The following is a 27,750-nucleotide window of genomic DNA, read 5'->3' as shown; positions in this document are numbered from 1 at the left end:
GCACGCTTAAACTGGTAGAGATTCAATTTTAATAAACATTGTTTATTTGGTATTATCGAAATCCAACTCCCCCCCTCCCTCTTCCCACCCTAACCCCTCGGTCCAAATGCTTATTCAATGATAGTACTTCTGCAATAGGAAAGTTGGAGACTTTCAATTAACTTAATTGTGTCTCTGGGGGTAGTTTGCATGTGTAGGGGTCTGCTGAATTTGTCTGTGTGAAAGCTATGTTTTGTTTTTGATAGCTGACTGCTCTGGTGTATTTGTATAGGCAACTTGGGTGTTATTATGGAGTGTTGGGGGGGTGCTGTATGGTTAGTTAGGTTTTTAGTGAATCCATTATTAGTTCCCAGTTAGCTGATACTTCAGGGGGTCTGATCCTGGTTCTGGCTTCTTTTTGTAGCAGAGTGCCTTCAGCAGCAGCCCACCTAAGTAGTTCATTTTTCCAGCTTGTCAGCTTAGGGACCCCCGGGTTTTTTCAGTTGCTGGCTATTTCTCTTTTCGCCAGGGTTAGAGCTAGGTCTAGGAATCTGTCTGAGGCTTTATGTTTAGTAGAATGTGTAAATGTGTGCAAGAGGCAGGTGTCAATTGAACATGACACAGTCCTACCTAGTATCTGGGATAATTTTTGGCAAATCTCAGACCAATAAGATGTCAGTGTCTGGCATTCCCAAAGCATGTGGTTGAATTCTGCATCTATTGTCCTACATCTTGGACAGCACTCTGCGGTTTTGTTGAAGTATTTGTTAATACGGGCGGGTGTAAGGTAGGCTTGATGTAAGACATAGAAATTGATCAGTTTAAATCTGGCATTCTGTGATGCTTTAGGTAAGTTCTGTAATGTATGTTCCCATTCTGTTTCAGAGATATCTCTGTTAAAGGTTTTTTCCCATTGTTGTTTCAGGTATGGAAGGGGGGCTGTATTATCTGTTCTAATCAATGCATATAAATTAGAAATAACCCTAGTCTTGGGAGTTGGGGATGCCAGATACGTGCACATACCCTGCGCTGATGGTTCAGAATTTTTTGTTCGCCAGTGGTTGCCTATGCTAGCCCTTATAGTCCCGTAAGTTAAAAAGTGTTTCGCCGGTATGTCATATTGTGCTCTAAGGGTCTCAAACGATTTCAACTTATTGTTCTCGAATAATATAATGTGTCTAACGTATTAACCCCGGCTTCCAGACAGTCTCTAAGTTCAAGTTCAGCCCTTTTCTGAGTTATTGCTTGCAGCGCGCTGAGAGGAAGTTCCGCTGAGTAGGGAGTTTTAGTTTTAGTATTGTGCAAGTATGATTTCCAGCATTTAGCTATTATTTTCACTTCTGGGCTGTCCTGCTTTTCTTCTTTTGTGGGGTCCAGCAGTATTTCAAACAGTCTTGTTTTCTGTGGCACGGAGGACTCTGCATTAGGTTGTGACACCAGACTGTTAGAGATCCAAAGCGCCAGTCACTGTAGTTGAGCCGCAATGTAATATGACTCAAAGTCAGGAGTTGCTAGGCCCCCATTTGACAGCTGTCTCTCGAGCTTTATTAAAGCCACCCTTTTCTTGCCGCTACCCCATATAAATGAGCTTGCTGCCGAATTCATATCCCTGAAGAAGGACTTAGGAATCCATATCGGAAGGGCCGCGAAATGGTATAACAGTCTAGGTAGTACTATCATTTTAAGAATCGCGATGCTATCCATCACCGAAAGAGGGAGTGTTTGCCAGAATGTCATGCAGGATTTTATGGAGCGGAATACGCCGCCCAGATTTCCATCAAAAATGTCTCTAGTCTCATGGTATATTTTTACTCCTAGATATGGAAGCCCTTCAGGTATCCATCTAACCGTTCCCAAAGTCAGTGGGGGTTGATGATGTTCCACTAGGGGGAATAGACCTGTTTTGTCCCAGTTTACTTTTAGGCCTGAATGTTTTTCGCAGTTGGACAGCATTAGTTGAGCTACTGGGAGATCCCTCTGCATGTCACCCAAAAATATCAGAAGGTCGTCTGCATATAAGGCTATGAAATGTCTTACATTTCCAATCAGTATTCCAGGTCCTCCCTGTCCCGCCCTGGCCGCCGCAGCCAGAGGTTCCATGGCTAGAGCAAACAATAGGGGGGAAAGGGGGCAACCCTGTCTCGTCCCGCGTTCCACTGCGTATCTGGATGATATAATTCGTCCCGTACGGACTCTAGGTGCAGGGTTAGTGCAAAGCAGTTTCACCCATGCAATCTAATCAGGGCCAACTCCCATTTGGGCCATAACTTTATAAAGGAAGTCCCACTCTAGGCTGTCAAAGGCTTTTCCAATGTCTACTGCCAATATGCCCGGAGATTCAGTCGAGGGAGTTATTCCGTTCATGACTGCGAAGAGCCTGCGTATGTTTCCCGCTGTGTTACGGCCTGGAATGAAGCCTGCTTGGTCTGGGTGGATGAAAGAAGGCATCAGAGGAAGGAGTCTAGTTGCTAAGACTTTGCTGAGTATCTTATAATCGAGGTTCAGCATGGAGAGGGGCCTATATGCCCCCATCCCAGTTGGGTCCTTGCCGGGCTTGAGCAGCGGGACTATAATGGCTTCCCTAGTGGTTTCAGGCAATAGGCCCTGATCCTTGGCGCATTTAAACATTTTTTCCAAGCGAGGTGCAAGTATCTCAGTAAAGGTTTTGTCAAATTCGGCAGGCAGGCCGTCAGTTCCAGGTGTTTTTCCCCTTGCCAGGTCTTTCACAGCCCCTTTGATCTCATCTGGTGTGATGTTTCCTTCTAATGTATCGGTGGATATTGGTTCCCAGGGTTTTAAGTTTAATGTTAATAGGTAATGCTCAGTTAGGTCTCTGCTTAGGTTAGATCTTTTTTGGTATAGTGATTCATAAAAGGCCAGGAACTGGGCATTAATCTGTTTAGGGGCGTGTATTTGGGTCCCATCTCCTGTGGTCAGGCTCATTATAGGGGGTGGGGGGGTTCTGACTGCGATATTACCCAGGCAAGCAGTTTACTCACTTTATCTCTTTCGCCATGCACTCTTGCGAGATACTGCTTATGGTCGAAGCATCTGAGACGTTCGACACAGTGTGTTACTTTTGATCTGTTTTCCTGTATTTGGGATTGTAAATGAGGGTTTCCAGGTCTATTTTTCTCTGTTTCTCTTAATACATCCTCTGCTTTCACAGTCTCTCCCAGTAAGGTCCTACGTATCCCTACTGTTTCAGCAATGCATTTCCCTCTTATTACTACTTTAAAGGCATCCCATTATATCAGCCCGCTAGTCGTGGAGTTGCTGTTTTCTTCGAAATAACGTTCTATGGCTTGTCGGATATCATCTCGGAAGGGGGGGTCTTCGAGTAATTCGGGTCTAAGTCTCCATGTGGGTATGCATGGGGTGAGGGACCCCATCCTAATGACAGCAACTGGGGGTTATGGTCAGATATTGTGCGAGACAAGTATTCTGTGTTTAATACAAGTAAGTGTATGTCTGGTGAGCACAAGTAGGAGTCTAATCTAACATGGAGCTCGTGGAGGGCAGAGAAAAAGGAGTAGTCTTTAGCGCTAGGATGTAGTTTACGCCAGGTGTCGATGAGGCCCCAATTTGCCTGCCATGTGGTGAACTGTTGAGCTATCTTCACTAATGGAGAGTGTGGTAGGGGAGGATGTGATCTATTTGCACCTACGTCACTTACACAGTTAAAATCACCACCCACTATTACCGGTGCTTGCAGGAATGTCGGTAGTGTATTGGATAGTCGAGTGAAGAAGTCGCCCTGTCCAGTGTTAGGGGCGTATACATTGATTAGTGTTATGTCCTTCCCCTCCAGTCTGCCTTTGATCGCTACGAATCTCCCCCCTGGGTCCACCTGGCTATCTGTCAACTGAAACGGGACCCCTGCTCGAATCCAAATCAGAGTGCCCCTCGAGTATGCTGAATAAGTAGTATAGAATGCTTGACCTCTCCATCTTTTTTGTAAGGCTTTGCCCTCTTTCGATGTTAAGTGAGTTTCCTGTAACATAGCTATTTGAATACCCCTTCTCTGCAAATAAGAAGATATCTTATATCTCTTGACTAAAGAGTTCATACCCCTGATGTTCCAGGTAAGGACCTTATACGATTTTGGTGTAGCCATAGTAGTGTTTTGTGGTTCTACTGGGGGGTGATTCCTGGTAGCCTAGTAGTATGATAGGTTCCCTGGTAATTTCTTGCTCCCTGCTCCATTTTGCACTTTCTGTGGTAATTCTCGGACCTATATTAAACCCTAGCAAATTCCCCAACATAAAAACTACCCAACTCCCCATCCCTAGGACAAAAGTCGAACCTCTCTCGCCCAAACTTGTGTGAAATAAAGAAAAAGTTAACTGTCCAACCACGTGGGGGGTGCCTCAGTTAGCAAACCGAAGCTCAGCAGGGCGATCTCTCCTCAGCCTCCGGGTGGAAGAAGGACTGAAATTCAGTGGCTCCAGGGTTTCGATTATCGGGCGTCAGTGGGTTAGTTTCTTCATGCAGACTTTTAATTCGGTTTTAGAATCCGTAAGTGTACTCCTAGTTGTCCCTGAGGTTTACATACATCAGATCTCCCAGGAGTTCTGTTTGTACTTCAAGGATGTACTTCATATTATGGTGTCTGACGTCCATGGGGTTACTTCCGGGCCCTTTTGGTTAGGCGTGAGCGACAAATCTGATTCATGTTCCGAGTCTGATTGGTTTACGTCACTATGCGTTTGCTTAGGTGAACTCTGTTCAGAACAGCCGAGGGACGCAGCCGCCTCCACTGCTTTTTGACGGTCATTTAAAATCTCCAGAGGGGATGGACTAGTGCGTCTTGTAGTGTTTCTGCTGTTAGATTTTCCTTTAAGGTTTAGTTGGTGTTTTTCAAGGTTAATTCGTTTCTCGTTGAGATGTTGCTTGTCCATCCAGTTCCAAACCTCCTCCGCCGAGTTAAAAAAACTGTGTGCCTGTTGTGGTTATTATTCGGAGTTTGGCCGGGAATAGCATCCCGTATTGGACCCCGAGATTTCTGAGTCTCTGTTTGACCTCCCTGAAAGAGGCCCTCTGCCTTAATACTTCTCGCGAAAAATCGGGGAAGATCCGAATCACTTGGTTGTCCAGTAAGCAGTCTCCCTTTTTCCTGCTTTGGGTGAGTAAATGGTCTCTGTCTTTATAGTGCAATAGTTTGGCCACCACCGGTCTAGCAGGAGCGCCCGGCGGAGGAGGATGTGCTGGGACTCTATGTGCTCTTTCCACTGCAAAAAATTGGGACAGTCCCTCGTTCGCTATATTTTCCTTCAGCCATTTTTCAAGGAAGTCAACCATGTTGTTTCCTTCGATTTTCTCCGGTAATCCCATGATTCTGATGTTATTTCTTCTCGATCTGTTTTCTGCATCTTCCGCCCTCAGTTCCAAGTCTTTTATTCGTTTCTCCATTTGTCCAGTTGCTTTGGAAGCGCCTTGAAGCTCTGGACCCAGTTCATTCAGCAGTTTTTCTGTCGAGGTCACTCTTTCTGCTAGGCGCCGGTGATCGTCTCTGAGTACTGTAAGGTCTGACGCGAGGGAGTCTATTTTCATCTCAAGAGCGTTTCTGGAGGCCGCGATAGCCTGTATTACATCTTGCAGAGTAGGCTCTTTTGTGGCTCCCTCTTCTACAGAGGAAAATCTCCCCGCAACCTCCTGTTCTGGGGGTGCATTGTCTGTTATATCCCTAGTATTATCGTCTTCTCGTCTTCTATTTGGTTTGCCCATCTCTGGCGTAGTGCGGCGTTTTTGCTGATGATCACTTGATAGTGTATAGGCAGTATAGAGCCGATCATAGTGTTTATCTGTTTTTCCAAAATTTGCTGGATGGGCCCACCTGGGTCCTGCACCTGGGGGGTGGAGGCCTGTCTTTTATTGAGCCAAATGTCTTAGATTATTAAGCTGGATTGGCGAATAATCTGTGTTACTTGTCGGAGTTTAGGGGTAATGCGTGGGGCCGGGCTATATTTTTAAGTTACGCCACCGTTCCTTTCTTTATTCGACTGCTAGTCGATTTATCTGTTAGAAAAGTCTGATTTGGATATTGTTAGGTCGGTGTCTTCCTAGTGGCCGTTTCTCAATGTTCTGGCTTGGGGAGGCGTCCCTCTGCTCTGGTTCCCCGTATCACTGGTCCGGCCGATCTCCCACCCCTTCTTAAGCGGCCTCGCTAGGTTTCAGCCTCGTTACGTCAGGCCCTTTCTCATCTTCGGTTGCTTTCTCGCTATTCGGGTCTCCAGATTACAGCGCCCCGGGCCATCTCCCCCCGATGAGCCTATCACGGTTTACTGTGTCGGATTGCTGCGCCCTCGATCCCCTCTTGGCGCCAGGCCTCCTCACCTCCTCTTATAACGACACCGCTGTGCCGGGCCGTCTCCTCCAGCGTTGCCCATCAGCCGATTTCTTCCTTCTTTCTACTCGTTCTGGCTCAGTATGGTTCGGTCTAGGTCTCTGTGTTTCTCTCAGTCAGCCGAGGTGATGCCCAAGGGTGTTCTCCCGGCCGCCCAGGTCCCGGAGTGCATGGCCGCCGGCATCTTGTCCCCTCGCGCCTTCTTCCGATTCTAGCCCATTCGTATCGTAGCCCAAGCGGCGGTTTCTGGGGGTCAGAAGCCGAACATCGATAGCCCGGGGGGGCACCACGTATTCCGCTCCCTCTGTGCGGAATCTGGAGCCAAATTGAGTATTATAGCCCGGGGGCGAGGAGAGAAAGGCGGGAGCCTCAAAAAGAAGCTGCTACTGCCATGGCGCCAAGGCACGCCCCCCACTCTAATTTATACATAGGCTTATATTTGTAAAGCCTTTGCATTGTCCTTGCGTCATGCAAGGTGGTGCAAGGCCAATGATAAGGCTTGAATAATATTTACAAAGCCACGCAAGACCTAACTTGCGTGGCCTTTCATTACTTCGTAAAGAAATTAAATGCAAGATAGCTGCTTGTGCTGTGTTATGTTACATTTCAACTTGGGAGGCATTCCATGGGTGAAGCATGGCATTCCCATGTATTCATGCATGGATTTTGGTACATTCCCAGATTTGCAAAGACTTGTTATCCTGAGAATGTGTTAAAATTATATGGCTTCGCAAGTGAGGCATAACAAGGAGTAATACCTTTATTTCTCCTCCGTATTTTCTCTTTCCACGTGTGCTGCATTCTGCAGCACACATACAAAGAAGAAAATGACTCTAAAGATTATTTTTGTGCAGGAAGGAGTCCTTTTATGCACAAAACAGTCCTGCCTGTAAAGCTGGTACCCTTGCACTATGGTGTCAGGGTACCTGGATTGGTGCTAGGCTGCAAACAATGCACCAGTGCAAGAAGAGAGCAGAAATTCTCCATATCTTTGTAAATATGGTACATTTCTCTCTTCTCCCTATCACGCAACGCAGCAGTGCAACTTTGCTTTCTGGTCTGTGTTGTATGAATATTTAGTAAATGTGGCCCCATGCGTAAGCTCCTATGTATCTATTTAAGGTTAATGTATTTTCTCCTAAGGTGGAGATGTGGTAAAGACATCTCATATGTGATGTATGCCTATGATACAATCCTAAACAGCCATAAGTTAGTCTCTGAGGAAGTTATAAGGCCACTCTTGAGTGTTGTCTAATGGGTATTGAAAATCAACCGATCAAAGAAAATAATGGTGTTTGGTTTGGTCTGGTGGTTACAATGTTTTGAAAAGTATGACAAGAAGGCTGGGATACTGAAAGCATACAAATACCCTTTGTTTATTTTCATCAAGAAAAATAACTTAGACCACACTTTTGCTTCCAAGGGGCTGTGGCTACTACAAATCTGTATGATTTGCAGTATTTAATAACGAGTATTGAGGAAGAGCTATATCTTGCCTCTATCTTTAACATAATGACACGACTGCAGCTAGTATATTGCAAGTCTTCCCTATTTGGGCGACAATACTGAAATGTCAATGTGCAGTATAAATGCAAGTCTTAAGTGTGATGAACTACATTTCTGTAATTTTACTCCAGTGGCTGCCCTACAGCTTCACCTACATATTTTGTGCTGCGGGGTCAAACTTTTTCAGAGTTACCTAACTTTCAGTGGGAAGTACTTGCTGCATAGTGGAGGGATCATATTTAAACTCGTGACATTGCAAAGTGGATGATTAAGGATTAGAGGGTCATTCAATATTTCATGTTGTCATTCATATCAAAGTTTATTTATTTTTTACAAACATGGTAAAACGATAAGACTTACCATGCCTCCCCTTTAAAATGCATCAATAGTGCACCGGTAATCAAAAAGTGTGATGTTGATAACCTAATGAAAAAGGTCCCAGGTACATTACACCTTTGACTCTGATTTGGAGCATCAGCAAAAGTATCTAACAGGCCATAGCTATCCAACAGAATCAATGTGGTTCCTGCTCTTTGGTCTTGAGCTTACCAAAGTGTGGGCAGTAGAAGGATTAAATGAGTATTAGCCTCTTTGAAGATTTGTGAGGTTGAACTTAAAACCATTTAACATTTTTTATTTTGATGCAGAAGATAATCGAATTTCTGGATTTAGTTGTGTCTGCCTTTGAGGCAACAGAGAAACATTTGATTAGTTGAAATGTACATTTATGTGATTGCGTTATTTTATGGGGGTTTTCATAACCAATTAAGGCTCCACTAATCCATCATCCTCAACTGTGTTGTCATCCTGTCCAGATTGAGCTTCTGCCCATGCCATCTGCGCATTTTCTAACCCCTTCTTCTTGGCAGCACTTTCGGCATGAAGCCCAAACTCCTTGCAGAAGTCTCTGAGGTGGTTGGCTTCCGGTTGTAGAACCAGAGACATAACTTTGGAGAAAAATCAAAAAAGCCAATTAGGGAGAATTTAACATTTGAATTGGTCTTGGATGTGGATTGTTAGTGTACACCAACTTACTGTATGGCCCTGCAAAAATACAAGTCCTTATCTCACCACTGAGCACCAATGTTAGAAATTGGGATTGTTGGTTGAGAACCTTAGTAAAACAGCAACCACAATCCTAATGAGGGTAAGTGTCATGGAGACCCTAAATTAATCCTTGCTCACCCTCTGGTATCGTGGTACAGAGCAGTGAAATTGAGATATTAATTTGTAAAGGATTTATGCAAAAATTGCACTAAGAAGTGTAAAGCACTAAAAGGGGTTATCTGGTTGCGCTGGATCGGCACAAAATCAAAAGTTCAGGCTGACTGAGATAGAGTGCAGGCCAGCTACGGAGCCCCAGTAAGGCTCGCTGAACAAAGGAACCCTAATCTGAAGTCGTGGAGCATTGCGTAGATTCCGGTCAAAAGTGTGGTCGTGCTCCAGAGGTGATGCACTGGTTCCAAGATGTGGAACGTCTTTGTGGAAGATCCTGATGCATCAAGGATCCTGTCGGCAGGGCCTGCGATGCGAAGACTGAGGATACGTTGTGCAGTCGAGGTGATGTGTTGGATCCAATGAGCAGTGAAGCTGCGATGTGGTGTTCAGGCGTTGTAATCGAGGTTGCTGTCGATGGGGTATGCAAGGACCTCGTGCCAGGAAAAGTGTTGCACAGTGGCTGTTTTGAAGGAGATATGTCTGGTCCTGTTCACACAACAGCGGCAATACATCAGTTCTACACAAAGATTCGCCGCTCAGCTGGGGCGATACGTCAGTTCAGCTTGGAGATGCATCATTTAGCAGCATCTGAATTCCCTCATGGGTGATTAGCATGCTCTATAAATCCTGATTGATTGATTCAGCAGAGGATGTGTTGGTTCCATTGGAGCAAACACCTTAGACCCACTTCTAGGGGTCCAGGACTGGGGTGGCACCACTTGATAGGGCAGACTCACAGAAGTATGAGTCCAGCTGCAGAAGCAGGATGGTTGAAAGTCTTTTATGTTTCTGAGACCTCAGATCGGGAGGCCAGCCAGCTAGCTCTTGGAGTCACTCTATGTTCAAGTGATGCAGGTCCAGTCCTTCTCATCCAGGCAGGGAAATCGCAGACAGCAGGGCAGCATAGCGAGGCAGGAGTCCAGTACAGTAGCAGTCCAGCCGAGTGGCAGTCCTTCAGCGGCACAGCAGTCCTTCTTCTTGGCAGAGTATTCACAGGTCCAGATGTGTACTGAAGTGGTGGTGTCAGAATTCCAGTACTTACACCCAGTTGGGCCTTTAAAGTGGGGGCGACTTCAAAGACAGACCTTTGAAGTGCTCAGCGGTTCTGCCGTTCCTGCTATGACTCCAGACTCACTAAGCTGGTATGTAGCCATTTGAATGGGGCAGGACACAGCCTATACATGTGTAAGTGAGGTCCAGCTCATTCCTCCCATTCTGCCAGGATGGCCCCCATCAAGTCACACCTAACCTTCTGTTGTGTGTGGCTGTCTTGGGAGAATATACAAAACCCAGCTGTCACCCACCCCAGACGTGATGAGAGACAGGCAGCAGACATTAAGGGCCTGATTTATACTTTTGTAGCGCTCCATTTGCGTCATTTTGTGACGCAAAAGCTGCACAAATTTACAAAATGCAATTATATTTTGTAAGTTTTCGCTGCTTTTGCGTCAAAAAATGATGCAAAAAATATATAAATCAGGCCCTAAATGGCTAAAGTAAGAAAATGCCAACTTTTTAAGAATGACATTTTCAGAATTGCAATTTAAAATCCAACTTCAGCATATGTTTGGATTTTAAATTATGATTCAAGGACACCAAGCTTCAAAAGTCTATCTCTTTACATTTGGGAATTACACTTATAATGTGTAATAAGGTAATCCAAATGTTATCCTCCGGGAGAGATAGGCCTTGCAGTAGTAAAAAATAATTTAAGACATTTTCAGTTTTTTTTTACTAGCAGGACATGCAAAACTTAAAAGTACATGCCCTTCTTTTTAAATACATTGCACCCTGCCATCTGGGCTGCCTTAAGGGTGACTGATATGTTTTAAAATGGAAGGTTTAGGCCAGGTCACCGTGCGGTGTAAAACCACACACATAGGGTCTACAGTGGCAGGCCTGAGACGTGGTTAGAGGACGACTTAAATGGGTGGCACAATCAGTGCTGTGGCTCACAAGTAACATTTAATTTACCGGTCCTGGGCATATGTAGTGCACTTTACTAGGAACGTATGGGTAAATTAAATAGGCAAGTTGGGTATAAGTCATTGTTACCATGTTTTAAGGAGAGAGCACAAATACTTTAGCACTGGTTAGCAGTCCTAAAACCACTAAAAAATTCAGCAATAAGAGGAAGGCAAAATTTTGTGGATGACCCTGTAAATAGGGTCAGGTCTAACACTAATAAACATGAATATTTAAGTCAAACACTCATATTTCTGATCTATTTTGTATTGCTGTATTTTAAGTTGAATAACATTTCAAATTATTATTTTAAAGCAAATAAAACACAACCCTGAATCATTCATGGAAATGAATGTTTTCCTCATCATAAAAATGCAAATATAATAAGTGAAGGTTTTAGCAGTTGGTGTGGCTTTGGTGTGAATGAGAACTGAAATGTTTATCACTATCTAACATAAACCCTTGAAAACAATATTTGTCAGTGGGTCACTGTTAGCAGTTAATTGACTATTGCAAAGAACTGATTGGGTCATGACAACAAAAATGAGACAGTGAACATCCGGAATTTACTTGGTAATTCATTACCCCTTCAACAGCCATAACAACTTGATGTGGCCCCACCCCTTAAAACAGATCCAGTTTTCCACTATCTCACCACATGGTTTCCGTTTAATACCCCACTACCCTTCCCTTAACATCCTGCTTTTGTTGTCTCAAGAACGGACCAACATGCTTTTAGCAGTAAGGTAAACTCACTTGTATTTGCCATCAGCTATAGCAAACCACTAACTTGGTGCAGCAATTTTGGTGCTCTTCCAGTTTAAGAGTTTTAGTTGGGGTGGGAGACTGAAGAGAGCATTTGTGTCGCACTGTGTGACAAGTAAATGATTAGAGTTTCTCTGCTCCTATATTGTGCCAGTTTAGACTCATATGCAGCAGAAGGCATGCACATGATCTCTTAACAACAGAGGCAATCTTGTGAGTCGATATTGCAACAGTGGCAAACCCCTAAGTCCTGACATTCAATGCACTATGGTTGGGAGAAGAATAAAAGAGGTTTTTAGACCATATAAAAACAGGAAACCGCTGCTTAAGCGCAGGCCTGTAAGGTAGAATGAAGGCAGAAATGTGCAGGAGAGGTGCCACCATACCTCACCTGAAACTGAGCCTCAGGAGGTTGAGTTGTTGGCCGTAAGTAGGTCTGATGTTCAAACTACGATTTTGGCTGCAGTGAGTGCAGTTTTAACAAACACAGCTGCAAACAGGCAAAATGTTAGGTCTGATGAAGTTGAGGACCAAGAAGGAAGCACTAGAAAAATATATGCAGAGGATCCTCAGCTATACGATATGCTTAAGCACATCTGATAACTACTGGGATTTTAGTCTAAGGAGCAGAATTTACAAGAACATTTCTTTGCTGAAAACTATTCTTCTTCATCAGATGATGTGACTATGTTTGAGGCCATAACATATATGGTACTTACGGTGTTGAAAGATGTTGATAAGTTCCATTTTACTCATTTTCTGTTGAAAAGATATCCTTTGGAAAATGTTGAGAACAAATTCCAAAGGCGAACACAATTCTGGCTAACACGGCATTAGCTTCAGAAGTCTCCCCATTTCTGCATTCTGTGGATAGAAAAGTGGAAGATACTCTTCAAAGAGTTTATGCAGCGTCTCATTTTTCCTTAAGATTGTCAGTATGGGGTCTATGCAACGTATGCTTTTGTGCTGGATTTTCAGTTGCTATTCGATGGTCAACAAGAAGGCAGTGATCCAATTGCTATATCAAGGAACATGGAACTGTTAGCCCAGTTTCCTTTTGACACCAGGTTCAACCTTCTTTGGTCATCTAATACTTCTGCAGGAGCCTTGATACCGCGAAAAAGACTGTTATGGATGAAAGTTTGTAGATTAGAGCCTTCACAAACAGCACTTTGTTATAGACTTTCTTTTTTAGGGGATAAACTGATTCACAGCTGAATGATCTGATGTAAAAGTTTGCAGATGAGAAGGTGATGGTGGAGCCATTCAGCCTTTTTCTAAATAAAAAGCCTTCATTCAAAAATGAGCCATGTAAGGATTTGAAGAAGGAGGCCCACAGTGCCTGAGAAAACCCAGCCTCTATCATCTCACTCTCAGCACCAGGCCAATAAGTCCTGGCAATCAATGTACCATGGTGGGGAAAAAACAGAAAGGTTTTTGCCCACTGGGAAAGAGTAATAAGAGTCAAACTGGTTTGTTCGATTGTAAAGTTTGACTTTTCAAAAGCAGATGGCAAGTATTACCAAGTCTGAGACATTAAAAACCTGAACAAATACATACAATGCATTCCTTTCAAAATGATATCTCTGCAGACTGTAACCCCTTTGGTCTCAGAAGAGGATTATGTAATAACACTGGATCTGCAAGATGTGTACTTTCATGTACCAGTCCATCGGAACAGTCAAAGAGTTCTTTATTTTGTGATGGCGTAGCAACACTTCCAATTTAAAGCACTCCTGTTTCTATTCATTAACCCTAAGGATGTTCACAAAGGCATTAGTGCCAGTGGTGGCAGCTTTGCAGTTAGAAGGGGTGCAAATGTTTGCATTTTGTTAATTTCTGCTTCTTCTCGAATCCAGCAGGAAGATGCCTTGCCAGTGTCTGGAATAATTGTTTATTGGTGCCCTGTTCAAAGATGGGTCAAATATTTCTGCCAGAGGAGAGAAGACTGAAATTGTAAATAGTTATTTCAATTCTGAGTCGCTAAAATTTTTGGTTAAGTATTAAGGGACTGATGCCAGCAACCATGGAAGTTGTTCTGTGGACTCCCTACCATCTAATGCCACTAGCAATTTATCTGTTGGAACACTGGTCACCAGTATCACAACACTTCAAAATGATAATTCCAGCCTCATTGGAGATGGTTTGGGATCTCTGTTGGTGGTTGGTGCCAGAGAACACGCAAAAAAAAAACAAAAAAACTATCCCATTCAAAATCCACTCCCTTTAGTTCTAACAAGTCTTTGCGGGTGCCCACGTTAGAGATAAGGAGTTGGAGGGCAGACTTTCTCAAGAAGATAGTCATATCAGAAAGGACAATCGGGAAGCAAACAATTACATACATCACCAGTGAGGGTCAAAAAACAAACCTCTGTACAGGTTAGATTAGCTTGGGAGGAAACACATCTTTTATCTTTTAGCTTTGTTTATTCCCGGGGAACCAAATTTTCAGTCAAATTCAAAACATTAAGTTATCAGTATTGTTCCATGTTCCATCTCAGCTGGTAGGCATTTCAATTGGTGGTGGAGCACTTGGGTCAACTTTGCTTAGACCTACTCGCATCCCAATTGAATGCTCTATGCCCTTGGTTTTGTATTGGTGTCAGTAAGCTTGGGGGATGGCTGCCTTGCCAATTCTGTGACCAGAAAGGATTCTGTATGTCTTCCCTTCACTTCCCCTCCGTCAGAGGGTGCTACAGAAGTCTTATAGTTCCATTCTGGTCACATAGACAATAACTGTGGTCTGAATGATGTTCACACACGGGGCAGGGTGATGAAGCAATACATTTTATTGCAATAGGGTTTCTGTGGTATCTCTATGAAGCTAGCTGAGATTCATCTGCTTCATCTAGAATGCCACTATCTTACCAATAGAATAGAATGCAGGAGGCAGCAGAGCTCCAGGGCAATCTTAAAGTCTAAACCTGTCACCTTTCCTTAAAATGAAATAAAGGAGACAAAAACAAGAAATGAAAATAACTGGGGCAATTTCAAATAAATGAGAATGTGTACAAGAGGCCTTCCTTTGGTTTGTTCTTTTCCTTAAGCAGCGGATATGCAAGTATTGCCAGAGTTCAACCAAATGGAGGGTGCTTACCAAACATAGGCGGTCATTACAACCCTGGCGGTCCAAGACCGCCAGGGCTGTTTTGACAGAAGCACCGCCAACAGGCTGGCGGTGCTTCCAAGGTCGGGCCGGCGGTTTCCCACCACATTTGCCCCGGCGGTGATAATCCGCCAGGGCAGCGCTGCCCAGGGGATTACGAGTCCCCGACTGCCAGGCTTTTCCTGGCGGTTTGAACCGCCAGGAAAAGGCTGGCGGTACGGGGAGTCGCGGGGCCCCTGACAGGGCCCCGTGATGCTTTTCACTTTCTGCATAGCAAGTGCACCCGTCGCACAGCCGCCACACCACCGGCTCCATTTGGAGCCGGCTCCTGTGTTGCGGCTGAGATCCCCGCCGGCCCAGCGGGGATCTCAAAATGACCGCGGTGGGAGTGTGGCCGCATTGGCAGCCACCCGCCGGTCAGATGTTGGCGGGCGGCTTTGTAATAAAGAGGGCCATAATCCCACATCCATGTAGGGACTCTTATCAATCTTATCATGGGAAAAAGACTTCTGCTAACATTGTAGACAGTGACCAAGCCATTTCCAGGTCAAGTCTCACTGACGTGTGAACAGACACTGTCTCATCTTACTGTCAGACATCATCCACCCACTGCACCCATCTTCTCTGGTTTTCTCAAACAATCACAGTCCCTAAGACAGTGCCACATGCCTTGTATTGCACTTTTGCCAATTTGTCAACTCAACCCAGTTCTTGCATGAACCCCTGAACTTGGAGGAACTCCAGTAACTCTTACTAGCGTGACCTTCACCAAAACATCTTGAGGTTTTCTGTGATCATCATAGAGCTCAACTTCCTTGACAACATGTACACTAACCTGCACCCTCGAAAAGTGAGGTACAAGTTTAGACTTTAGAGGTTAGAATGCGGGAGCCCCCCCTCCCAGACAGGGAAAAGGGGACCTCTGTGTCTGTTTGTAAACAGTGGTGCAATAACCCCAGACCAAATCTCTATCAACATGCTCTACATCCAGCTCGCTTCTGAAAGCTATTTCCATTACACTTTTAACCATTCTATTTCATCTTTCTTCTTAATCAGTAGCTGGGGACTATAAAGAGATGTCATCACATGCTTGCCCCACTCCCCTCCAAAAACGTTCATTTCCTTTGAGGCTGAGTTCCATTATTGATAAAAATGTAGGACCGAATCCCTTCTGTACAAAAAAAAACCTTTTACGAATCATGATGGTGCTAGCTTTGGTTATGGAACAAAAGAAAATAACCTCTAAGCATTTGGAGTGTAAGCCCACCAGAACAGCAGCACACTATAGATGATCCAGGAAGCCCACAAAGGGCCCAATGAAATCTAAACACAACCTGGCTCAGGAGGCTCCAGGGTGTTGAATGTGATGTATAACTCTTCCCCACACTACTCTTAGACTTTTTTGTGTCCTTATATACTCTGCAATCACTCACTGTCATGGAAATCTGTCCTTTAAGACTAGGCTACCACAATTTCTCTTTTATCCGCCTCTTCATCGTGGTTTACAGGAAGTGCCCCTAATGGACCAAAGTGATGAGCTTGTCCCACAAAGCCTGAAGAGGCACTCATCTATCTTCTCTCAGAACCACAAATTCACCACACAAGGTCCTTTTTGATCCTTTACGCGTCTAAACAGTCACAACCTTCATGTTCTCATGTTCTCATCTACTACTCATGGCTAATACCCTTTTCCACCAAAAATGTATTTCACCCAAACGCCTATCACATCATAGACAGTGGCAGCAGTATCATTTGTCTCAAATTCATCTTGCATTACACTTGTGTCAGGTAGGTTGGAAAGGCAATCAGTATGATGATTTTGCCAGCCCATGATGTATTCCACGTCACAGTTTATGCTTTGCAACCTGGCTGCCAGTCTAGCTAGCCTTGCAGAACTACTATATTTGGCACTAGACTTTATAACTCTGAGCAGTGCTTTGTGGTCTGTCCTGAAAATGAAAATGAATTTTACGCCCTAAATGTATGTCATAAGATAGTCAATACCCACATGCTGCTGCCAGTGCCGTCCTTTCTATTACTGATCAGGTCAAGGTGATGAAGCAAGGCACTTTATTCAGAAAGGAACTCTGCCGTGTCTGCAAGAGGCTGGCTAGCATTCAGCTACCTTGTCTAGACTGTCACTACAAGGGATAACATAGAATACAAGATGTGTCAGAGTCCAAAAACTATCCTAAAGTCACTACTTTGACACTGATGTCAGTGGACCATCATTTTATACTTCAAATACAGCCTGCTCTTTAACAATATTCAGCAATGTCTCACAAGCAGTTTCTTCACCTATGTCTTGCAGCTTTGCTTTGAAGGTTGCACTGCAAGAGTGAGGAAGTACTTGCAAGGTGCTTGTGATATCCAGGCTTCCAGGAAACAATCAACACTGTTTTTATGCTAAACATTGGAAGAATTTTGAGCTATGGTCTAAAGAGAAAGGAATTCAAGCATTCATGGGATCTAATTTCCAAATAATACAATTCTTAAGAGAAGATTTTATGAAAGGTTTGTCTCCTTCCACCTTAGCGGCTCAGTCGTCAGCAAGCCAAGGTTGTAGAGAATCGAGATGAAACATTTCATGGACAATTCTGTTAGCAGCTGGTGTATTGAAGAGCTTCAGATGAAGACAACTGGAGATTGCTTCTCCCCTTACTTCATGGATTCTTTCACAGGTGTTTGAGGTCTTTTGAACCTTTGAAGGAACCTTGGATCACTTAGGGACTCATTACGACTTTGGAGGTCTGACTGTCAGACAGCCAAAGCCGCTGGGATGAGGCCACCGTCAACCAGACAGCCTTACTCCCATCGTATTACAATGTTTCCACCAAGCTGACTGCTGGAAATTTCGTATTATGACATTTCTGCCAGTCAGCCTGGTGGAAACAGTGCAGCGGCATTGACCTCCGTAAGGGTGCAGAGGCCAATGCTGTCGCACATGGTCCTGGGCAGAGAAGGCCCCCTGTGTGGTCCCCAGCACTGGCCAGCCATTTTCATGGCGGTGAAACTGCCATGGAAAGGCTGGTGGAAAGTTTAGTCATGATCAGGATGGCGATGCTGCCATGGGCACCGCCGTGGCTGACCACGACTTCAACCACCTCCACCACATCGGGATCCGTGATCCTGGCGGTGGTCTCCTGGCAGTCCGACTGCCAGGGTCGTAATCTGGTGGTCGGACTGCCAGGAGTGCAGTAGTCCAATCACCACTGCGAGTTTGGTGGTCTGAAGTCCATCAAACATGTAATGAGGCCCTTAGTTGTTAGCAAATATGGCTTCCATCCTAGCCATTACTTAATCTAGAAAGTTTAGGGAACTGGGAGAGTAGCTCACAATGTATCTCTGCTTAACATTCTTCCTAGACAGGGTAGTGTTCTGTACAAACCCTAAATACCAACCTAAGGCTCAGTCAAAGTTCCACGATGTATAAAAGATTGTCTTGCCAACTCTTAATGGTACAGATGATAGTGCTGTTCCATTATCTTTGGATATTAGAAGAGAATTGTTATTCTACTTGTGAAAAAAGACTTGCTCTTTATTTGTGTTTGGTGGGCCAGCCAAAAAAAGTAAAAAGGGATCTTCAGCAACACTCATCAGAAAGGTGAGGCAAGCTATAGCTCACTTTTAGGTACCCGCAGGACAGGAGGCCTTTGATAACTTACAGGGATGATCAGGACAGGCCTTAGCCATAGGTTGGCAGAAGCATCTGGGTTTCTCTATAAGAAATATGAGGTGCAGCGGCACAGGCTACACCACAAAGTTTTTTGTCTCATAATTGATTACATTTATTTTCAAATGGGTATGATAATTTAGGAGGTTCCATATTAAAACCACCATTTAAGTTGATCAGATATTGAATAAATGGTACTTGTTGACATTGCATAATTGTATCTTAGTGCATACACTTTTTGCTTGGGTAACTCCTCAAATTATTATGAATGTGACGTTAGGGTAATGCAAGTATTACATACTGGTAATTTTCATTACCAGTAACTAATAGGTTAATTTCTGAATCTCCACTGACTTCACAGGATATATTTAAAAATGTTGACAAAACCTAATCTACCAAAACCTCTGAAGCAGTATACTCACACTTATCTTAGCACTGCATATCAGCAAGTTATAATCAGCATATATTATTATTTCCAGATAAACACACACACAGCCACACACTAGAGAGGCATTTCTGGGCCGCCACTATGAAGGCTTTTCCATCCTTCCTACTCAGTATGGTGACAGTATTGATTAAAACATTTGTTTTGCTTACACCCTGACTCTACAAAGAGCATCTTGAATCAAGTCTGGCAAGAAATATAGCACCCATGCATTCCCAGCCTGTAGCCTCTCCTTGAAAGTCCTATTCAGTGGCCGAAGTGGTGTGCAGCACTAAGAGAAAGCAATAAAATGAATGGAAGGAGTCAATGGCAACACATGCAAACACTTTCTTTCTTTCTCTGTGGTATACGTGATATACATAGATGACTGAATAAACACAGAGTCTGATTTATAACACAGTACTACCTCATGTGGAGCCCAAAGTTCTACCCTTAAAGTGGTGAAAGGCCACCACCTTTACCAGGAGTTAAGCAGCACCAGCTTGGTGGTGGCAGCATACAATGCAGTAATCAGTAGGGGTGAACAAGTCCTTTTTAACATGTGTCACTGGAGTGAGGCCTGGGGCCTCCCTTTTTAATGTTCTGCTGCTAAAAGCTTAATTCACTCTTGGCCTACACCGGTTTGGTCTGGAGTGCTGTGCAGGGCATGAGTGGTATACCTGAGCTGAGTGTGTGCCCGGGAAGGGATAATGCAGTTCTGGGTATTGCATGAATGTTATATGCATATGCTGGGTGTATGTGTGCCTGTGAATGGTACAACAAATGAAGGGTGTAGTACTCTGTATTGAATCTATGTGCTGGATGTGTGTCTGTGAGTAGTATCATTCATGAAGGATACACTGCTGTGCAGTGTGTGTAGGTTCAATATGTGTGCTGGGTGCATGTGTGCCTATAAAGGGTACAATGCTTGGAGGACTCTGGGCTCCACTGTTGGAGACCCAGGGCTGCATGGTGGAACATAAGGTGTGAAGGTAGAGGAATCCCCAAGGCAGATTTGTGTATTGTTGAATTCCTGTAAGCTGGGTGGGCCCCACTTAAGAAGGGAGAGCCAACCTCCACCAGTACAGTTCAACGGGTGCCTTTTGATTCAGAGAGAGGTGAAAAGGAGGGGGACTTGGTACTGCTCAGGAAAGAGGTGGGGCTGATTAAAGTATCATAACAAGTAAGTCTGAGGCCCTGGGCTAACCGTTTGATCCATATATCACCGTGGCTGACATCAAGGTGTTAAATCTAGTCACTCCCATGGCCTTTGTGGTGGGAGGCTATCAGCTTTGGAATTACTGATGCTGTGACACACACATTTATGGAGGAAGAGAGGTCAGAGGAGTGAGCACTTCAAAAGGAAGCAGACCCCCAACATAAACTTTAAAGTCTCAGACTCTAGATAATATTTGGTGCCTGCAAATGGACTATACAAAGGGAGCTTGAGACCCTAAAAATTGTCAACTGTCATGCAGCCAGCTGAGCTGCGCAAGGAGAAGGTCTGCAAAGCTTCTCCCTATTACTAGGACTCAATGCCAAAGCCTGCTAGTCTCCTAGCTGGGTAGTGGACATCACTCAGGAAATCCAAGGCCACGTGCACTGGAGCTCCAGCGCCTACCTGCTTGCCAAGACCAGGGTGCCCTGTGAGGAAAAGTAGAACGTTGTATGGAACAAGGTCCAGTGAGGAATACCTTTGCGAGGTATGAGGAGAAGTCTGCAGCATCAATTGGGTCATGGCCCTTGTGCAGCCAAAAGTTGGTGACCCTTAAATAACAGACAACGGCCACTGAGAAGTGAGCCGTGGACATCGCTGTGCCAATTGGGCTGGAGCACTGGGCAGTAAGGCATCGGCGACTCTGTATGCAAAAGGGGCCACCGCAAAGTTAACTATAATCGTCGCTGTGCCGATCGGGATGGAGCCTGTGTTCAGTAAGGAATCGGTGATCCTGTATGTTAGGAGGAGCCGCCATAAATAGATTGCTGTGCAGAGCGGACCATAGTCCTTGCTTGTAGAAGAGCTGTGCCAGAAAGGGCCAGCGTTAAGGAATCTGCTGTGTCAATCAGGTTGTGCAATGGAGATACGGTGACCCTGTATGCCAGAGAGGGGCACCAGTAACAGCAAGGAGTGTGACCTGATTGTGATCGTCACCAGAAGAGTGAGGCTTCTGTAGGGACCCCTACTAACTTCACCAGAAGGAGAGATCAGCATCAGGACCTTTGCACTTCCTCCACCCTCCCCATTGTGGAGACGGACAAAAGACTTACACGCAAGAAGCAGCTGCGAAGAACCTCTGTTCACTGCAGCTGTACCACTGTGTGTGAGGAACTCAAGGACACCCAAATGAAGCCCACCTGGGCAGCATAGCGTGAACTCACCTGAACAAGTCACTGCCACTCCAGCACCCTTAGAGGGGACACACTCAGGAACTCTGGAGGCTCTAACCCTGTAGGTGCGAGTATGACAGATTCAGGCCAGTCTGCCACTGAGGAGCTTGATTGCTGGATAGTACTTTGGTGCTGGAACACTTTTGACTTTAATGCAGAGTTGGAGTGGAATCACTAGTGGGGCTTACCCTGGATGTTGCCTTTAGTGACTAGGGAATAACCAATATTGCTAGAGCAAGGAGGGTGTGGGTCACAGGGAACCTTCTACGAAACACTAGAGCCCCGATCTCATGGGGACTGTCTAGTTGTTTGTGAATGTCATAATTATCTTTGTAATATGGGTTAAAAAATAAATCTCCTTTTTCATAAAAGTAAGTATTTGGCTGAATGATAATTTAAGGCTTTTGCTGCTTGTATTTTGAGTTGTGAACCTGTGCTTACCACCTGTATCAGTCTCCCCAGAGAGGACTTTGCACTGCTCAGACCATGCTATCACTGAGAGTCAAGTGCTGAATGGGTATTTGGTCGAGTTGCTCAGGATCCTTAGTAGGCCAGGCCCCGGGACATCAGGAGTACATGGCCTCAGCCCCCATGGCTTGGCCCAGTAACTACTGCTTGCCCTGTGGCCCTCTAAAAGGGGTTCTGACACTGTTTTAATTGTTTCCAAATACATTGTGTGTATTGTGACACAAATTCCATAATAAAAATCATTGCTATCTTTAATCTATGTCCTGCCCTGTTTTTATTTGCAAATTAATAGAAGGTAATTTTTTGGAATTGAAAACATTTGCAACCCTCCAAAGCAACGAAATAATCCCAAAACATTTGAAAACACATTTATTTCTGTGTTACATGGCATAGTTTTTAAATTGATTGTACATTATGAAAGATTTCTAAAGTATATTTGTCTTAGTGTACAGCATATACCAGTGCAATAGGTCAGATTTCCTACATAAATGTTTTAGAAATGACATTTCAAAATGAATACACTGTAAACAAACATAATTAAATTTGCATTAAGAGACCATGAAAGTCAAAGTCAACATCCAGTGCATTGCCCGGCATGTTTGTGTATGCACACATATTTTGCGATGATACACATATGCATAGTGCAGCATGTTGGTTAAAGATGCTTTTTCTATTATAAAGGAATAAAATAATCTTCAAATACAACAAAAGTGTATTCTATACTGCACTCTCCAATAATTATTGTGTCTGATTTTAAAAGAGCACAGGTCAAAATACATAATATATATATGCGCTTGAGCATTTTTCACTGAGATTTGCACTAACCAAAGCATCACTCCACTGGGGCAGGTCGCTGCAAATTGAGTTTTCCACAGGTTGGGCAGTGACTACATCTTTCCAAGTTCCCCTGTATCAGTACACCTTTTAGTAAGCTAATACATACAATCATGAAAAATGATTATATTTGACATAGAGTATTTGACAATTACAAAGAAACTAGATCTTTTTTTCAATGCCTATCCTATTTTTATGGCCTGAATTAAAACACTGGGGTTATATGAAACTTGGGAACAAGAAGCAAAAAACAGTGTTCCATCATTATTTAGAGTTCCTTATTGAACTTTACTAGACCAAAATCCAAATTTAACCATTCTTTTATTAAACCTGATAATTTCTTTCAATAACTATTTTTAGAATATGAATGTACTCGTAATGAAGGCTAATTTTACGTATTCAGTGAACATTTTTGTTTAACATAGCTTTCCATCTAGTTACTGAGAAATACAATTATATTAATGACTTGTCATACTTCCGCTCAAGTGTCTGTTGACCACGATGAAAGACTACATGCAAAACTGATACTTCCGCCACCAAATAGATTTGACAGTAGATATGCTCCTGTTCTGATTTGACTGTTTTCTGTAGCGATGATGCCTGCTCGCAACACTCAAATTAAACCAGTCACAGAATGTGAAATACTTCAAGTTCTCCATTGCAATTAAGTAGATTGTGTGTGCTTAGCACCACTCTACTTAGTTAAAATAAAACTGTTTTGATAACCAACAAAATTAATTTACAAATCACTGTTCACAATGTCTGTCTTAAGACGTGATGGCCAAACTTGGACGTTTGCACCATGAAAATGAATGTAATTAAAAGTGGTAGATATAGAAATGCCTGACACTTTTTTCCCCAACACTTCTCACTTCTAGTCTGAACATGAGACACCATCACTCCTAGGAAACTTCTTGAATTTAAATTGTCGATTCTTTTTCTCTAAAATGGGGGCTTATTTAGTTCTAGGGAAAGGTTAGCTATGTGGTTTATGTTTAAAGTGTTTTGACTCGCGTGACATACACTGTTTTACACTGTTAAAGAAGTGTACACACTGTTATATCAAAACGTCACAGTTGATTGTCATTTTTAAACACATTTTCAAACGGTATTTGTGTTTTATTTGTAACCCATGACTATACTTTACTGATTTGAGGCAATATTTTATAGGCTAGTCATTTCTTCAACACAGTCATTCATTTAGGGAGCACAGCAAGTGGATAACATTAAGTCCGTTTAAGTGCTTAAGTACCTCATGGAAAATCAACTTTCCTCTGTATTAACGACGTAGAGTGACTGCTATAATTTTTGGAATTCCACATCATGCTTGTGAGTTATTGGGAGACCGTCTTTCTAATTGGAGGGTTTGCACCATGCAAGACACATTACAACTTCTACGTTCTTCTCCTTTGCAGCAGAAGAGCAGGGATGCAAGGATACATATTTTGAGGTTAATCACTCTTGGAGCCTGTCTTGGTCACGTGGGTCAGGCATAATAAGCGGGGCAGTATGGAGGTTGTGACGCATGCTCTTTAAAATTAGATGGTCCTTATTTTTGGAGCAGTGGATCGCATGCAGCTGTACAGGTGGGCCCTTGGAACTTCACGGACTAGACCTAAGAAGGGGAGAGAATCATATTGCCACACCAGAGATCAGGGATAGAAAATGTGATGAAAGCGGGAGAACTGGAAGAGTACGTATGTAACTAAGTTGTCACTGTCTGCACCATTTAGGCTGTAATACGACTATTAGGACATTATCAAGGCACGTCATTGTAATGTCAGCAGTGTGTTCAAAAGCTACATTAGGCATCTTCCTGAAAAAAAGTGAAATCTTGGCAAGCAAGAGAAGTTATTCACATTTCTTCCTATTTGATGATTGAAAACAGAAGTTGTCAGATATATTTACCATAATTCCAATTCCAGCTTCTCGAAACGTTAATCACCCATCTATTCAAAATCTTGGAAAATCCTAGTAATTTCAGCACAGCATAGTTAAACATTTTCCTTCAAATTTATAAATTGAGTATTGCAGGTAGTGCTCTTGCACAATAGAGTTTAGGTACTAAAAAGTATCCTGAGTACATATTATCAGGTCGACAGAAACATATGGTGCATAAAATCGAGACAATACATTTTTAAGTCTCTCCTTCCATTAATTATTTTAATGTACAAATCCAGCACACATTTGCGTATTGTCGTCAATAACACAACATAGACTAACCCTCCACAGGTTAAACTAGTCTATTAGATTTAAGAGATCAAAACAGAAATTTGTTGGATTTCACAATGCCACAAAAATCTCACATTAAGTTTTAACATCTCTTCCTCACCAAGGACATAAAGGCACATCGCCTTTTAAGAACTTTGGGACTCCCCACGTTAGCACAGTATACTAAACTTTTGCACCCGGCACTTCAATCCTAGGCATGAAGATTTTATTGCCAAGACTTGAGAAAAAAGATATATTGAAACATATATAGATTAGCATTTTAATACCCATGTGTCTATATGCAGCACCTTAGCCCATGCCAGTTTGATATTTTTCTCTATGCTCAAGAATTACTGACCTAACGAAAGGTCATTCTCAGCTTATAATGTACCTCCAAATCAGAAGTACAGGGGCAAAACAAACAGAAGGACACAAAGGGAGGGAGAAGTGAATTCTCTGTCATCGTGCCATCTCCAGCAACACATAATGGATCTGGGTACCAGTAGTCATTAATAACACATTAATGACTTGTAAAGCTACCACTGATTGGCAAAAGCATGTTTCTAAAAGGGAGGCTGGTACAACTCACGTCGCGAGATGGGTGAAAACCCTAATCCAAAGTTTCAACATCTGTAAATAAAACCAGCTTCTAAAGTTGATTAAAAAATCAAATGCAAATCAATGCATTTTGTTAGTTGTTTAATATCTTTACATTTAGTAAAGAGCATCATAATAGAACTGCAACAAAACCAGCAGCTGCATTACTGTTAATGAGAGATAAGTGCATAATTATATCAGTGCAGCAACATTGGAATACAAAGGCATTTGTTAAATATCCAGTTCATCTTACTTTCAACATTTGTGCAATAGAAATGGTGACACCCCGGCCATCAATGTGAGCCTTGTAGTGAACACTACAGTAAACTGAAAACTATTGTTCACTGAGCTCTGTCGGTATGTTTATAAATTGATAAATACATTCAACAGAACTGCTATGAAATAAACAAACTGCATTTAAAATAATGCAAATAGTGGTAGAAAATAAAATAATAAATATCTATCATGCTTCAATGAAACAAACGAAAATATACAATTGAAATAAATTCTTATCGCTGACCTCGGAAACATGGAAACAATTGTTCATGTCAGACATATTGGCCAATGTCTGGTGTAACACTGTATATCAGAGCTGAAGCTTCACCGCTGCCCAGACATTTTTTTTGTCCATCCTTGTAGTGTTTCTGTAATTCCAAAGTTTGTAGGAAAACTGTAAAAAGAATTTCCTTGATACTTTGGCTCTGTGCTTTGTGTTCTTCATCTCAACCTTCCCTCTGTGGTCGCCAGACATGGTGTTGCAGTCAGTCCCCAACTCACCACTGGAACCTTGGAGAAGGAATGCCCAGGCCTAGAGCCCTTATCGTCAGACCATATAGCACCTCGGTGTTGTGAACTGTTGCCAGTCGCTACTTTGTCAGTTCTCTTACATGGCACTGGAAGGTTACGGACAAGGAGGAGTGTTGGAGAGACAGTTGAGAGGGGCACACGGAGAGCTGGAATGTGGTGTCTCTTCCTGTAGAGCTACATTAGGACTGAAAAAAGAGAAAGGGAAGAAAAATACTATAAAAAATATACGCTCATGACTCACTCAAGCACATGCAACAAAAATTCAGCTCTGAAAGCATGGATATCACCTTGGCGCTGGTGGTGAATTGCAGAGCAAAGGTCAGTTAACTACACAGAAGATACTGGTGTTTTTATTTTAGTTCTATATTTTGGGATCTGCAATGATAAAACATCTGTTTGCATGTGCATTTATTGAAATGTCTCGCTTACGATTTTCTCCGTAAATACACAAAAAAGTCACTTCTGTCCAAATGCTCCAAATAGACAGTTCAATCATTTATTTGCAAGCTTTTGTGGGAAAACACATTGCTCCTTCAGATCATTAATGAAGCTATAACGTGAACTCAAAATATACACATTTAAATGCCAAAGTTGTTTTACAAAAAAATGCTTTCCAATAAGTCTCTTGATAACACCATGAGAGAATGAATACACTTGATAACATCACCAGGATATCATCGATTTGAGGATGTCACTGTCAGATACAATTTCAATCCAATCCGTATGTTTAATGTCCCTATATGAATTGATATAGCACAAGAAAAGAAGATATTTTGGGAAAATGCTTTCCAATATTTCTCTGTCCTATGAAACAATCTCACGCTTTAAAACACCAGCAGGGTGATATTATCAATCTAATGATGTCAAACTTTAATTTATATGTGTGTGCGGACTGCCTCGCCCGCACACAATTAAGACCTAGGTAGGAGCCCCCAGGGAGGATATATATATATATATATATATATATATATATATATATATATATATATATATATATATATCTCTACTGCCAAGCCAAAATGCGGAAAACCCGAAGCTTACAACTGTGGCGGTCCGAGTGTGGACCCGGAATTCCAAATAAATATCACACAAAATCGTCATATATCAAAAGTGAATGCTCTGACACCTTTGGAATTGCATATATTCTTTAGTAAAATGATACTTCCTTCCAACACGTTTCAGCCGTAGCCTTGTTCATGGATGGGATGGCTGTTTAATATACATAATAAATACTGATTTTGACAGAAACATAGACAACGGACTAACACAAAAGTGTTCACATATTACATTGAAGGGCGGCCGCCATCTTAAGATGTCAAACCCTCTTACTGTTGTTACTCTTTACCTAATGTTTATCTGGTGTGAGAATCACAAACTATCTAGCAGGTAAAGTTCAACAAATACTTTTTTATATAAAGGCTACTGTGTAATATAAAACTAAAATATTTCCATCCATAAGGTTC

The 27,750-nt window shown here is 42.9% G+C and overlaps 1 protein-coding gene across 3 annotated transcripts in view; it reads right to left on the bottom strand.

Annotated features, from left to right (window-relative positions):
- Window positions 1–22,190: 22,190 nt before the first annotated feature.
- BICD1 (BICD cargo adaptor 1) overlaps window positions 22,191–27,750 on the bottom strand; it is a 674,082-nt gene continuing 668,522 nt past the window's right edge. For 2 of the 3 annotated variants that reach the window (XM_069228220.1, XM_069228219.1), the window contains one exon: window positions 22,191–26,472. In XM_069228220.1, the coding sequence (XP_069084321.1) occupies window positions 26,467–26,472 (6 nt within the window). In that variant the 3' untranslated portion in view covers window positions 22,191–26,466. The remainder of the gene's footprint in view (window positions 26,473–27,750) is intronic. The other variant, XM_069228221.1, reaches the window with a different exon arrangement.

This window comes from Pleurodeles waltl, chromosome 4_1, assembly GCF_031143425.1.
Source record: "Pleurodeles waltl isolate 20211129_DDA chromosome 4_1, aPleWal1.hap1.20221129, whole genome shotgun sequence".
Taxonomy (NCBI): Eukaryota; Metazoa; Chordata; class Amphibia; order Caudata; family Salamandridae; genus Pleurodeles; species Pleurodeles waltl.
Note: the sequence above shows the minus strand (reverse complement) of the source record. Positions and strands in the feature narration are given on the sequence as shown.